The sequence below is a fragment of the Falco naumanni genome, chromosome 3 (genome assembly GCF_017639655.2).
Source record: "Falco naumanni isolate bFalNau1 chromosome 3, bFalNau1.pat, whole genome shotgun sequence".
NCBI lineage: Eukaryota > Metazoa > Chordata > Aves > Falconiformes > Falconidae > Falco > Falco naumanni.
Genome location: NC_054056.1, coordinates 74,175,086 through 74,190,789, shown reverse-complemented (window position 1 = coordinate 74,190,789; position 15,704 = coordinate 74,175,086). Strand labels below are relative to the sequence as shown.

The 15,704-nt window shown below is 38.0% G+C and overlaps 1 protein-coding gene across 1 annotated transcript in view; it reads right to left on the bottom strand.

Annotated features, from left to right (window-relative positions):
• Positions 1–5,587: 5,587 nt before the first annotated feature.
• Positions 5,588–15,704, bottom strand: part of XKR4 (XK related 4) — a 231,003-nt gene continuing 220,886 nt past the window's right edge. The window contains exon 3 of the mRNA XM_040587117.1: positions 5,588–7,108. Within this exon, the coding sequence (XP_040443051.1) occupies positions 6,162–7,108 (947 nt within the window). The 3' untranslated portion in view covers positions 5,588–6,161. The remainder of the gene's footprint in view (positions 7,109–15,704) is intronic.

Here is a 15,704-nt window from a genome sequence, read left to right as displayed (position 1 = left end):
AGATGTTTGGTTACACTTTAAAGTTTCTTGGCTGTTTTTATTTTATGGTGCCTTGCATGTAGAAGTTTAGATTTGATCTTCCTATTAGCTGCTACCTATCTCACAATTTCTCGTAGATCTCTACCAATGAGTATGGTGTCTGTAACTCTGTTGTAATTACACACAAGCTTCTCTCTTACCTTTCTAGCTCATGTAAATCACCCTGTAAATGTGCTGAAGAAGACTTTTGCCCCTGCATCTTGCATATCTGTCCTCTTTGCTCCAGGATTCAGGGTAGGCAGATGGCTTACTAATAGGTATATAAGATCCTCTGCATAAGAACTAAATGCTAAGCATTGAGAACAAAATATAAGGACAGGAGCCAAGCTTACATGTTTAGAAAAAGTTCCTTTAATGAATGTGTGGTCAGCAATTGGCTTTTGTAAGGATTACTGGAAACGACTGGTTTCAGAGACATTTTTCAAAGTCTCCTTAAAAGAATCACATAATGGTAACTCGGTCAAAATGGATATATTCCTAAATGTTTGAACTAGAAAGGAAAGAAGAAGAAATCTTTCAATTCATGCTGACTTAGCACTAAGTTTAGAGTATGTATTTCTGGTTGAGCCAAGCGATATTCTGGCTTTTAGGTATGAAGCAGGTCTCTGGCTGACTTCAGTTAGCAGCTGGGAGGTGAAGGCTTCCACTACCATGGTCTGAATTCATCACCCAAGGCCAGAGGCTTTGTTTTCTCATGTTCATACTGGTGTAACTGTGAAGAAATCCCACCAAACACCTGCAGTGCTGTCACTACAGCAAAACAAATGGTCCCAGGGGACCTGTCTTGTGTTAAAAAAGCTTTGTAAATGATCTGTAGATCAGTGACTCCATGTTCCTAACTTTGCATAAGCAAGGCTTTACAAGGTCATCTCCATCTCTCCTATAATGAAATCTGCTCATACCAGACTTGAGAAATCATCTCAGAAGCCAACCACTCAGCAATTTGCAGCCAAGTGAAAATGATGACAGAATTTGTTTCAAAAAACCACTATATGTGAACTGCAGTAATCTGTTGGGGTTTTTTTTCTTTTTTTTTTTTCTTTTTTAAATCTCATCTTTAAAAGGATCTGTTTTCATTTTGCATTTCATCTGTTTTATGAGAATAAAGAGGAATGGATTCAATGCCATAATGAAAAGACATAGTTCTACAAACAGTCAAGGGAGGATTTCATAACATAGTGTCTCTGGTATATAAATGGCAGTTTGCCACTTACTCCATTTGGCTTTCTGCTGAGAGCATGGGCTTCATGCAAGCTAGTCTAATTGCTACAATTAGCAAAATTAAATGGCTTGTGTATTTAGACAATTGGTCCCACACTCTGCATTGTTGTACTATAGAATTAGTAATTACAGTGTTGAGCTTTTAAATTCATGGACACGTGTTGTGATTATTTTCATCACACGCTTCTTGTAGGAATTCAGCCTAAATAAGCTTGTTTAGATGGATGCACAAATGCAATGTACTCTGCTTCCCACCACGCACAGGAGCAAGAGAGGCAGCAGTAGGACCCCAGCAATCTGCTGAAGTCTTTTCCTTGGCATTGTGCAGGCAGTGCAGGGGGTGCAGAGTAAATCACAGAATCTCAGTCACTCCGGATTGCACGACTTTGGGGATGGAACGGAGAAAGGGCAGTGGCTTTGGGAGCTGAATCACAGGCAGAGCCAACTAAAACTCAGTACAGTGCCACTTTTAAGGCTCTTAAGGAGTTGTATGATCAGATCAAGTCACAAACACTTCAAAATTGTTTAATTTGGGATATTAAAAAACTAACAGGCTAGTTGTGAATATTTGCTGGCCAATAAAAAGTAAATGCATATATTGTGTGATTGGGAGTCCCTTTCCAAATAAAGCAGCACTTGTACTTTTAGTACCACTCATGAATTGCTCTTCCGGGGACTATCACATGTTTTAAAGGAAATTGGGTTTAATAGATATTTATCGCATATTAAAAATTGCAGCTCAAATACAATTTTAATTTACCTCCTCTGCTTAAAAGTTTACAAAATCAGGCAGCTGAGGCCTAGCATTTAATTTTGAAAGGAAAGTTTTCTCTGATGTTATAGAAATCAATTAATAGAAAATTTCCTGATTTACCAATGCAAATGTTATTTATATGCCGTCAAGCCCATATAAACCAAGCACAGAAACATTGTTCTAGCACAAGAAGCATATTTAAGTTGACATAAACAAAAGTAAAAATGAGTTTTTTCATTACTAAATCTGCAGGAAGAAAGTATTGCACATATTTTCAAACAATTTAAAAAAAATTATCCTATTATAGAACAAATAACTTTCCTTTTAAAATAAGACAAAAGGTTTATCTTACATTTTCTTATATGTTTTGTGAATGAACGTGGGTATGCATTACCTCTCCTTTATCCAATTAGAGTAGTGAATACTAATTACATTGACTTTTCTGTAACATACAAATCCACAGCTCTCAAAATTTTAGGACCAAGTCTTTAACCAGATAAGTTACCATTAAATCCGCTTGGCAAACCTGTTTGGTTCATTAGAACAATGCTTTTGTAAGTCTAACTTCTAACAAAGAGATGTGATTGCTTTTCTTTACCAGAATACAATTACAAACTTTTTTATTTTCCTGTATTCTGGAATGAAATTTAAAAGACCTGATTTTTTCATTAGTTCAAAAGTAGAAGTTAATACTTTTTACAACCCTTATTTTTTTTTCCTATTGCTGTCTTAATGGAACTTTATTGATTTTAAAACTGTCTGTGGTAAAAAGAATAGTGCATATTGATTATCAACTGTCCATAAGGCCATCATGGAATTTCAACGTGGACTATGTTTAATCTTGACAATTTCTATAAAAAATTATTACAGCTTTTAATGTGATTATTCACAGCAATACAAATTAAGAAATTGTCCATGTAGTCATCTGAGTGTTAAGATTTCAATGGCCAGCCTGTTCTCAGTGCAAGCATCACTGATGTTACGAACATAACAGAGCAAGATTTTGGAGAGCAAATTTTGACTTAGTGTAAAAGGACTTCCCCTTCCTCAAACAGCTGGGTTGAATTCTGAAAGAAGGTATGTGTACGTACTGCCATGTATGGTGCTGTGCACTCAGACCACGCAGTAGTTTGCTCAAGATAAACATTTTTACAAACAGTATTGAAAAAAATTAAAAATGCTGGGAGAGTAAGGAAAGTAAATGCTAAATATTAAAAGACACATGGATAAGTAACACCTCTGTGTCCTTCCTTCCAAAACCAAACAAGAGCAAATCAAACAAATTCACCCCAAGCCTTCTTCAGAAACCTTGCAATGCAAGCATTGGTCCAGACTGTAACCCTTTAAATTCTGTATGAAACGTTTCTGCAGTTCTGTAAGCCCTGACCAAAGGGGTCACAGCTCTAAGGAAGAGCAAGACAGGACGAGAGGGACATCAGAAGAGGACCAGCCTCACTGATAGCTGCAATGCTGTCCCTCTCCCTGGGAGGTGCTGGAGGGAGCTGAGAGCTCAAGAACGCTGCTGCCTGCTGTACCTCACCAGTGCTAAAATTTCTGAGTTGTAAAAGCAGCAGCAAACACACTGAACTGTTTCCAAAAGAGACCTCACATCTTGGATTACAAAGCTTGCCATTTGCCTTGTTTGCAAAGAAACCCCAGCAATTTCCTTGTGCGAGCTAGTTTGATTCTGGAGTGAAGGCTACTGAATTTGACGGGACAAAGGACTTGCTCCCAAAATCTTTTTTTAGCAGTTTTTGCAGTGGTATATTTTCTGACAAAATATCAGTGCTTTTCTCTGAATAATCAGCTACATCTCCATGGAGGGAAGAACAATCACTTTATACAAAGCTGCAGGTTTGAACTATGAAAGAATTATTTTATTTAAAAAAATTACTATAGAGGCAGCTGGCCACTGCTTATTTGAAAATAGCTAAGAAAACCTTGAAGCATAGGTGGGTTTTGATCTGTGGAAAGTTCCCTCTGCCTTGCAGATTCCTGCACTTTCACAGATATTTTGTTTTGAGGAACTCACCCCAGCAAAGAATAACAGGTATTGAACATTTCACTAATAAAAAAAGTCAACATTAAAAATGGCTAATTGAATGCATACAAATAAACATAGGCTGTATAACCTTGGCCATTCCATAACACAAATACTAATAATAGGAAAGACTGAAATTTACCCAGCAGCATATACAGCAGTGACTACACTGGATACATCTGACAATGAAGATTACAATACCAATCATCTGGTCTTCTCCATTCTGACAATGCCATTTACAACAGTAATTCTTCAGTTCTGCTTCGCTCTCCTAAAACGGATGGAAATAGTTATAGCAAATTGTTTCTTATGGAACCGCTTGGTGTCGTTACAAGCCACTTACATTTGAAGTAGGATCCACGGTTTATGGAGTATTCTAAAAGTACCCATGTAGGCTTTCATATGGCATTACACTGCAAAACAAATCCATAATGTGTGAAAACCAGGTTTGTATCAACCTGCAGAAGCCAGTTGATAAAATTCATGGACCAATTCTTAAAATCTAAGCTATAAAGAGAATGAAATGTATTAAAAGATTTGAGGTTTATAAAAAGTAACCTTTTCATACCATATTTTTACTTTACAAAAATATTGAAATAATTCATGAGTTTTTCACTCTGCACCAGCTTTAAAAAAAATACTATCAAATTTTGACTTGCACCTTTAATGCATCTGAAAGCACCATCAGGGGATACTTTTAACATAAAGGAGGACATCACTGACTAGATTTAGGGAGGTATTTAAAACCCAAAAGCTTGCAGCAAAAGCACTCTATTACAAGAGATTCAACATAATTTTTAGACGTATCTGGACACAAGTCTCGAACAGGCAGAAGAGGGTCTTCCACATTAACTTGCTTATGTTATATTTCGGTGAATATACTTACTAAGAGGTGGCTGAAAGCCTTTAAAAGACATCACTTTCACCTTGGGTGGGAAAAATCAGAGCTGTCTCTACACGTTGAGAACTCGATTGGTCTTTCCTGCTTCTTGTTCTGGCAGGGCTTGTGCCACTCGTTATTTGTCCCTCGGACAATATCAACCTTGCAGTTATACAATGTTTGGCACTAGAAGGGTATGGCATGTCAGTCTCTTGTCACCCCTGCATACATTCACACACTGAATCATGCATTCTCAGTCCTGAAACAGAGAAATTTCAGTGTATTCATCTCCTCATAGTTTCTTCTGAAATATCTGAATGGGGTCCTCCAAAAAGTTTAGAATATGAAAACTATACTTCCCTGTTCTTTTACATATGTCTATATATTTTTTGCAAATTGAACACTGAATCATGATTATCATTTAATTTACATCACTACGTGCTAGAGCTCCTTATTTCTCCTGAAAACCAGAAGCGAGCTGCATAGGATTTCTGTTGAAAGTAATGTAAAGAACTTAAACTGCATTTCAAAAGACTTTGAAATTCCACAAAAAACAAACAGTTCTGGTTGTATTAATGTTTATAACCTAATTAATCAGAATTTAGCTTATTTTCCATTGACAGCCTTACAAACATGATGATGTATCTTTTTAATTAAGAACTATTTTGTAAATCTATTCTAACCCGAATGGTTGATTGATGGGAGTGTTGAAGACTACTAAGCTCCTATTTTTTCCCCAGAAAAGTTTTTGTAACAGCAACACTGTGTGCTACAGTTTTGTTATTTTTCAACAGGTATTTTTTGTTTGCTTTTGCCATTGATTATGCAAATATTAATCATTCATTTCTAAAATAAAATGCACTACTGGCTAGAGTTGAAAGCTCTGGGCAGAGCCTTCCTGTTGGTTTCATTTTAAATATCGTGCAGTCAGAGTTTCATAGCAGCAAGGAGTCACGGGTGAGTTTCCCCAGCTGAAGTAACTGATCTGTATGTGTGGGTCAGGGTTTGGGGTTTTTTTGAGGCTTTCAGGTGATGCTGCTGTATCAGTGTCCGGCAGGCAGACTGCACACAGTGGATCAAATGATAATCATGATGATAGCCAGACTAAGAACACTACAGCTTGCTGCTCTACTTGTAGTACGCAGTTCAGTAATTCCTACAGCCCTACTGTCAACCTTTAATTTGGACTGTTAATGTCGGAGCTTCTTCAAGCTTTTTTGCTTTGTTTACAATGTAGTTTCATATTCCAAGCGCTCCTGGATGAGGGCATCATCTTTATATTGTAGCCGTGGAGGAGCAGGGGAACATTCAAACGCTAAGATCGCCTTCCTCAGGCTCCTGTCCAACACGTGTCTCTCCCACGCTGGGTACCTGTTCCTGAACAGATCGATTTTAATGACAGACTCCTCAATCCTTGGTGGCCGGGATGAAGGTGTGGATGGTGCGGTAGGTCTCACCTGAAACACAGGCACACACCCATCCCTCTCTGCAAATTTTTGATCCCGCTCGCTTGTGACACTCCGGTTGTTGGAGATGGACCGCAGAGTGTTTGTGGCCACTTCTGGGGGTAGGGTGAAGGCAGCAGCGGGGTCCTCACAAGCGCAGCTTGGTGACTGCCCAAACCTTGGTCCGTTGGGGTGAAAGAAGGCATAGTACATGAGCATAAAAACAATGCCTGTTAAAAAGCTGCTGAACACTACACACAGTGCTGGTATGGCAAATGCATCAGAGATTGGTGGGGCCTTGTACAGATACCAGAGAGCACTCAAGGCGGTGTTTTCTAAAAGGATCACAAAATAGTAAATGAAAAGCCTGCAGCGTGTCCTTCCTTCCTTGACATTGAACCAGCTGAAGATATAGATTATCCCAACAACCATGTCGAAAACTATCTCCTCCCATTTAGTGATGCAGAACTCTGTCTCGCAGTGGACGATCCAGAAGGTCATAATGCACCAGTGCAGCACGATAAAGATCCCAAAGTACAGCTGGAAAACCGAGGCAAACAGAGCAAAAGTAATGACCCTCGCTGCAATCGTGAAGAAATGCCAGCAAAATTGGATGATAACAGCCATATAACTGATGGGTTTCTTGTCATCACGGGAGTCACGGAGGGCCTTTTGGTAGGAAGCCAGAGCCCAAGCCAGGGATACCAGAGATGCCGCAGCAGTAAGACCTAGGAGGAAACAGGAGACACAGTTAAGGCATCATTAGTGTATCACCACTTGGTTGAAACCGGTGTGATTCTTGCTGCTTTAAATGTGCTCCCCACCACTGACATACTAAAATCTCTTCCTTCTCCTTTAGCTCAGCCGGCATTGAGAAATGGACCTCTACTGCTAGGATTTTCTTGCCTCTACCATGTTGGATACACACAAACAAGAGTGGCCAGCAAACTACACTCTGAAATGCCTCTCTAGCAATTTTATGTTTGAAACAAATTAATGCATTCATAACTTTAAGCAAGTTGGGAATAGGTGTCTGTCAGCTGTGTGATTTAAGAGGATCTCCTGTGATTAATGCTTTAAAGAAAGAATAAGAATTTTCTAATTCTAATAAGTCATTAAAGCAGCCTAATACAAAGCAACCAAGTGTCTGTAATTAAAATGCCAGCTTCATATACATATAATCTACATCAATAACAATGTGAGCATAAATCTACATTTTTAAAATAAACTGATGTAATGTTCCATCAAAATTTAAATTAAATGCCTTACTTTTGCTGAGGGGAAAAAATGCATCCCATTTTGATATTTCCACCACTTTTAAGCAGAATTTTAATAAGTAGAAAATGTAAAAACTTTATTTTCTTCCATTGGGAAATTAAAATAATTTTAGAAATGTTGGATTCCTCTACTGAATTAAAATTCTGAGTACAGATGCTCCTGCATTAGCGGGTTATGACTTAATGTTCATATAGCCATTCTATCTCCCATATATCACAGAACTGGTCTATTTATAAGGCCCTGACTATAATATTTCTGGAAAACCTGTCAAATATTTTTCACAAAAATACTGCAATATAAAATTATTTCTCATGAGATTTTCAACATTATTTTTGTGTAAATAATTCCTATTCACTTGAAAATATAAAACCCCTAAAACATTTTTTAAAAAAAAACTTTCTATGTTTATTTTGAATGTGTATTATTCTTTTTTCTCAAGTGAGCGTGATTGTTGTCAGTAGATAAAATAAAAAAAAATATTTGCTTTGCCACTGAGTCTAATTTGTAAACGAACCTGATACTTCCATACGCTATCAGAAAAACACCTTACATTCCTATTTAAGAAGTGATATAGTTCAGCATAATTATTCAAATGCTTAACACTTATGTAGTATTCTGTTACAAAGGAATGATAATTCTAATTTACTAGAAGATTCATTTTTATTTACTTACCACTTATATCAAGCTGCTTTGGAAGGAAATAGGAATTCAACTGAAATGCAAAACCCCAGCCTTTCTGTTGTATTTATTATTTAAATAAAATTGCAATAAATATGTAGTATACAGAGGAAAAATGAATCAAACATTTTATACTTAAAACTGGTTTATTACCAAAGCAAATTTTATATACAGTTAATGAATGAATTCATAAGTCTTAGCATCCCACACTAAGAATTTATTCATAGACGATTTAAAGATAATGACGCTTCAGCCCACCCTATTTCTAAGCAGTTCCTTAACTTGGAATTAGATATTGAAGTAAATTAAACTGAAATGAAGACAACATTTCTTTTGACTGCTGTTAAAAGCTGTTCAATAATTTCAACAACCTTTGGTTCTGGATGCATAGACAGTACTTTTCTTCCCTGTTCAATAGCTTCCTTTAAAATGTAACCAGCAAGAATATATTATTTAAATATTTTAAATTTTATGCAAATTTTGTTAATACAGGGTGGTACATTTAAGTTGTTGCTTAATACATTTAGCAACAATACTATTCACTTTTGGAAAAAAGTTCATTTTAAAACAGAAAAATGTAGGTTATGGAAATAATACCTGATTGTAAAGGAAAAAAGAAATATTAAGCAATCCATCTGGCTTAACATGCCAAGATTCTGCTCAGTAAGTAGTACAGAGGGATTCATTGCTTTCAGGAGGGATTGTGTTTGCCAGTATTTCTCCCTCAGTCACTGGCAGGGTGCTAATGATGTTGTGAGCTCCCCTAAATCTAAACCCCCTTTGTTTTAAAAATAAAAATAAAAATAAACAATCAGCAGAAATATAGAATAAACTTAGGATTCCAAGGAGAATTTTTAATAAAACATCATTTTTCTTCCCATGCAGATGCCTGGATGCCAAAACACCAGCATTACTTCTGGAATCTTCCTTCACAGAATAAACTAGCAGCGATGAAGACAGGAAGGAGACATAGTATAAATCGTTATTTTCCTTTCCGACATGTATATTTGCTTTTCACGCTGGGCTGCCTTTCAGTAACCATTCTCTCTGGAGACAACACTAACAGCTGAAAACTTAAGTTCTCTTTTTCCTGTAGGACTGTTTTAAGTATTGAAAAAACCCACAGTTCATTTTCCTTATGAAATGAAAAATTTGGAAAGGTAGATGAATAGGATAAAGGATAAAAGAATCTTTCAGTACAAATAAGCTACTCTGAACAAGAGCTCAAAAGTAGTATTATCAGCACAGGAAAGAATAATGTGTGAGAGAAATCCATATATTTTCTTTGCAAATCTAACTTTAATGACCTTGCACACTCCCCCAGAGGTTTGTAAAGATATCATCAGTTCTGCATTAGGAGGTGTACAATCATTCAATGAAGCACACAGAATATAATGTTAAAATTCATAGGATTTTCCAGTGTTCTAATGTTAATTAATTCCTAGTCATTTTCTGGGACAGAAAGAAGCAAGTACAACAGCGATGTAATTCTGTTATTTAAATAGTCATTAGTAGGGAAACATCCTTTGCTCTTACAGAACAAACTCAGTGATACTGGCATACAGGAGAGAAAAGCAGATGAAGAAATGTACAAAGGACAAGAACTGCCAGTTAAATTATTATGTATCTACCCTTGTGCTATTGGCAATGGTGTTAGGGATATAGAACTAAGATAAGGCTAAATGCTTCACGGGCACCATCCATTTTTCTTTATTGATGAGACCAAGCACTAAAGAATTATTAGAAGTATAGTTAATACTGAGTACAATAATGTACAAGAGATGCAAATGGCAGTTTGCTAATAAATATCACTATATAAAAATAATTCACTGGGAGTGGTGAGAGATAAAGTGAATTATTGTAGCACAGAATGGGTAATACATTACTTAGAACATATTGATGCATTTGCTGCGTGTGTGTTCATATAAACTTCTTTATCCCTATTTTAAAAGAAGAACTACAACACATTTCTATTACTATTAAAAACAAAACTTTAAAGGCACCAACATGGCACCAGGAAAAAAGGACATCCTATAGACCTAAAGGAAAACAAAAGAATTGTAACAATGCAGGTGGTTTAACTTCTGCGGTCGGGAAGGCTTATTTGCCATTCAGAAATGAACTGTGATCTGTGGAGCCACCATTGATGAAGACCGAGCACCAGCTCTCCTGCTTGCTCAGCTTCAGCCTCCGCACTCCCCTGGGCCATCGCAGCAGCTTTCTGGTGTATTTGACAGCCTTGTGTTGATGGTCTTGATCTGGGAAGTGAAGATTAACTAGCCATTCTCAGTGAATGTACTCAAGAAACTATATGTTCATCTGTTATAGACTGTTAAAAGTCTGGGAAAACAGGAATTCTGTAAAATGGCTGTGAGAAACGTGAAAGCATGTTCCTGTTTCTTCCTTTACTAAAGCTGAACCTTCAAATTTTTTCTGCAGTATATGATTTGGTCTCTAAAGTTCTGTGCTGAAGAGGAAAGAAATACAGGCTTCGCACAGAAAAAAGGCCTTTTCACATATTGCATTAGGCAACTGATGCTTTTGTTTGTTTCTAAACTGGTGATCTGAAAAACTGAGTAACAATTAGTGGGGAGTGTACCTACTCACTTCCAGCCTTTGCAGCTCAGCCCATCGACAATAGTCTCAATAGTGAGACTAGCCAGTAATGCATTGTACCAGGACAACTTTCTGTCTGGAACTAATTAGTATCTGTTTTGAGTGAAATAGACAATTTAGCCTCTTTTATTTTGTCAGAGATTAGCATTATTTAATCATATTATTTGTACAAATGACAACTTTGTAATTACAGATGAATTTCAGATGTCCTTAAGACAGAGCACTTCCTGTCTGAAAACGAAAAAACAGAATTGCCTTGATTGAATTATAATTATAACTTCTTTCCCTGGAAATTATTAATTTCTCCATATATAAGAGTTGTTCTTGCATTTTATAGAGTGTTTCATATCTGTACTGGTACTTCAACTATAAATACATCATACACTGCAACAAGATACAGCTCATCAAAGACAACATAAAAAGAAATGGACATGACTTTCACAAGTGAAAGCAAACATATATGAGGGAAAAATCAATGCATACAGAGATGGCTACATTCACAAATGTAATATTATTTCAAGGAAGCAAGCTCATATAGCTACAGGAGAGCCCTTGAAGTTCTCCTCAATGGTATTTGTGAGAAATCTGACTGAAGTGTTTTGTTTATGAGTAATCCAAATATAATTGCTCACAACAGATAGGGGTTTTCCATTTTATATCTCTGCTTGGCAATTCACAGCTTAATTGTATCCTGCTGACACCTCTGCCTTTGCATTATGGGTCTCCCAATTTATTATACTTTGAGGAAAGCAATTCAATGTCTAAGCAGCATGTATGATTTACTAGTTTGTATTTTTCTCCCACTCCCACAATATAATCTTTAGACTGGGATGTAACTGAAAAAAATATGCATCTCATTCTCAAACTAATCATTTTACTCCTGATTTGTACTTGAGAGAGTAAAGGCATATTCAGGTCCATAAACTACTTTTTTTCTAATTACCCTAAGTCCATAAATCCTATATAGAATAAGTACAGAACATCTTAGGTCAGCTGAAAACCCTGCAAATGAACGAAGTGATCAGAGAAAGTGCTTAACATTCAGTCTGATTTTGGGAATCAAACTCCTGCCAAGGTTTCTGTCTCTGCTTCATCCCCCTTTTTAAACGTGTACTCGTATCACCATTTCCAGGAGTAGATTCGTGTATAAGCAGAGATACCAAATGCAGCAGGACATCTGAGCATGACAATATTGCCTGGGATCTGGGACTATGAAACATTTTTTAAGGAAGCCTATTTTTATGAGTTTCCTACCCAGCTGGAGGAGTGATATTATACTCATCCAAGCTTCCAGGTGCTTCTCTGAACCAAAGCCTTGATCCTATAGGAAACAGCATATCATGACTGCATCCCTCCAGCTTCAGAAAATGGCTTGCTAGATTTACACAGCTTTTGCTGTACTGCTCTGCAAGTATGGCCACAAGCTTGACATTCACGTGGAGGCCTTGCGGGCAGCTTGACAGTAATCAATGGGTTTCTGCACTAATTCTTTTGTTCCTAATACACTGGTATGGCAATGAATGACATGGCATACATACTGTGCTTCTGCATGTGGTTTAGTGCACAGGACGCTTTGCATGCTTCAGGGGCAGATTTAGATCATATCAGGGACCACGTGTCCAGGTTCTCAGAATATTTCATGCTCATGGGTCTCATTACCTGACCAACACTGTGAGATGAAACCTAAAGATGAGACTTACTCTTTTATGTGTTCATATTATTTAAAGGGATAACAACATAAACTTTTGCCCTCACCTGGGTTATTTCTCCATCAGCATGTTGCCAAGATAATCTTATTACTTTCCCACATCATCAATTAGCTGTCCTAAATCATAGTCAAAGACGTTCTGTGCAATTAAAACAAGCTGTCTGAGGTCAGAAAGGCACTTTTTTTCTTCTTTCTTAGGTGCCAATAGGTCTGACGGCGCCCAGATAGGAATGGCATCTTACTGAAATATTCCACATCTGTATTTTTAGACTTAGACTGTTTTATGTTTAGACTATTTGCTATCATGAACATGGGAGTGACAGTGTCTGAGGATGAGCCTCTAGGAGTTCATATGTCCACTGTTTGCCACAAGGCTGCATTCACAGCTGGGGATGTTCAAGGCAATAGAGATGTTTTCATCAGCTCATCTGCCAACATTCGGCTTAGCTTTCTCCCACAGCATACTGGGGTGGGGTAAAACAGCATAAGGGATGACAGGAACACTTCCTTGTTGAAATCTAAGTCAGATTAATGCCTGTTATTACTTCTCCTATGTGTTATTGCTTCTGCTATGCCAGCACGTATAGGAATAATTTCTCCCATGATTCCTTTCAGCTGCTTTCTATAGACACTTCTGGTGAGACAACTTCCATGTGATTTGGCACTCCACAACAATTTACCTTTGCCCTGGAAGTATAGAAGCATCATATATATGTATAAAATGTTATTTTCAATGTTGCTTATTTCACCTGCTCCTAATTTTTTTCCAGTGGTGGTTTGGACTCTGTGTGGAGGACCAAACTCAACTGACAAAAAGGCTGGCTTGTTGTACCTATCTCTAGCAGATTCTTCAGGTCTGTACCAGATACCTGATAATGATTTACCTCTTGCTGCACTCAAGTTCATATCCACCTTAGCAAATCTAACTGTTGACATACTGTTGAGATGCTTCTGCTAAGCAGCAATCCTGGTCACAGCTTTAAACAGATCTGCAGTTGAATGATGGTCATCATTTTATTTCAAGCTAACATCAAGAACAGTTTATCTTTGTCTCTCCCCTAAATCCAAACTAAGTCTTTTATCGAAATTTTGTTGTTAATATCTAGGTTGACTTAGCACTCAGGGACCATAAGATGCATGAAAGTTGGACCTCTCCTGTCTTTCGAGAGACCACAGCCAGTAATTCAGACCTCTCTTTCTTCACAGACCACTAATGATTAAAGGGTTTTGGGGCACAATGACCAAAAGCTCTGCTACCTTCTCATCAATCTGTAGAAGTAACTGACTCTAAGATCCTTGAACTGAAGTCACACTGCCAGAATATGCTAGCTAAGGCCAGTTACTAGATGACTGAGCATCCTGAGTGACCTCCTTTACAAGTACATTTTCCTAATATTTGTTAGTTTCTTGGTCAACTAAACATGTGTTACATTTATAACTTACAATTCAGGAGTCCTTGTTAGCCACCAGTCCTTCACAGGCAGTGACAACCACCAGGTACTCATGTATGCCATGCAGTCTGTGTTCTGCCAGGTTTGGCAAGGCAGCATGAGATCATTTTGCCTGTTAGGAAGCTAAACCTACACTTCTGTACTTTCATAGCTAGACTCCTTGTCTGTTAGGTAATTTGGTATCTTTATATTCCAATGAAGTATGTGCAGCATAAACATACCCACTGACTCCAGACTCATTTCCATGATTTGTACATTTCTTCTTAGGCAAATGTGCGTTTGATGTCTTGAGGTTGCTAGAAGTAGCTTATAGAAATCAAGGGATTATCTGGAGACTGCAGCAACCCCAAGCAGAACAAAATCCCTGCCATTAGCTCTTGAGGAGAAACAACATCATGATCACATAATGCTAAGTTAAAGATAGGGCACCATCTATGGGAGAAGGCTCCACCTGCACTGCTTGGTCCAGCGCACTGCACATGTGGGCACCTTCCATAAAGTCAAAGGCAGAAGCAGTAGCATTTCTTCCTGCTACCCAACAGGAGAAAGAGGAAAAGATATATTCTACTAGACACATAAAAAATCCTGGCAAAACATAAGTTTTGAGGAAATGCCTTTCTGTTGATCCACATTTCTGAGATTTCACCTTTATTTTTCAGCTGAGCTTTTATATAATTTTGCTTATGCAACTTCTGGACAAAGTTCCTCTTGGTATATTCTACTGATTTGGAGGACCCAGCCCCACAGATTTTCATTCCATGGCTGCTAACAAGATCAAGTGGAATTCTTTTATTGGAAGCACTTTGGAAAAATATTCATCGAGTGGAAAAAAACAACCAACCAACACCGAAAAGATGCACACAGTATATGCCACTTAGTTGATTTCAGTCTTTTATGAAAACAAAATATATTTTTTCTTTAGGAATATGCCAATATTTTTTTATAAAAGACATTGTACTTACTCTACAACAGTGTACGAGCATGAATAAGGGGGAAATTAATATTAGCGTTTGTTTCTTTTGCAAAGTCACTACAGTCACCAGCCTGAGGTCTGTATGCTGTCCTTCCCAGCTTGCAGGGCAGTGGCCTGCCAGCCCCCGGCGGCTGGCCTGGGGCCTCTGCAGGTTAGACTGAACCCGTACAGCGAAAGACGGCAAGAAAATAAAACTTCAGAGTAACAACTCTCAAAGCAACACTGCAAAAGCCAGAACTAAACGACTACATGATTTTGGAAATAAATCTGTTGAAGTGAAAACATGCTGGCACTAGAAACAGTATTGGTTTCCTGATCAGTTCTCTGTAACACAGTTTTGTGATGTACTGGGTGCCAATGCGCAGGTGCTGGCAGCGGGCAGGGGGACGGGGGGGTGGCCCTGTGAGGGGTGGCCAGGAGCTGCCCTGTGCCAGACACAGCTGGTCCCAGCCAGCTCCAAACTGAAACACAGCTGAGCCTGTCAGCCAGGATGGTGTTGGCTCTGGGAAAACATAATTAAGAAAGGGCAAAACCACCCAATAGGCAGAGCAGGGGGAAAAAGAAGGAATGGAGAGCAGCAGTGTCATCACCAGGGTGAGGGAAGGAGGAGGGGCAGGAGG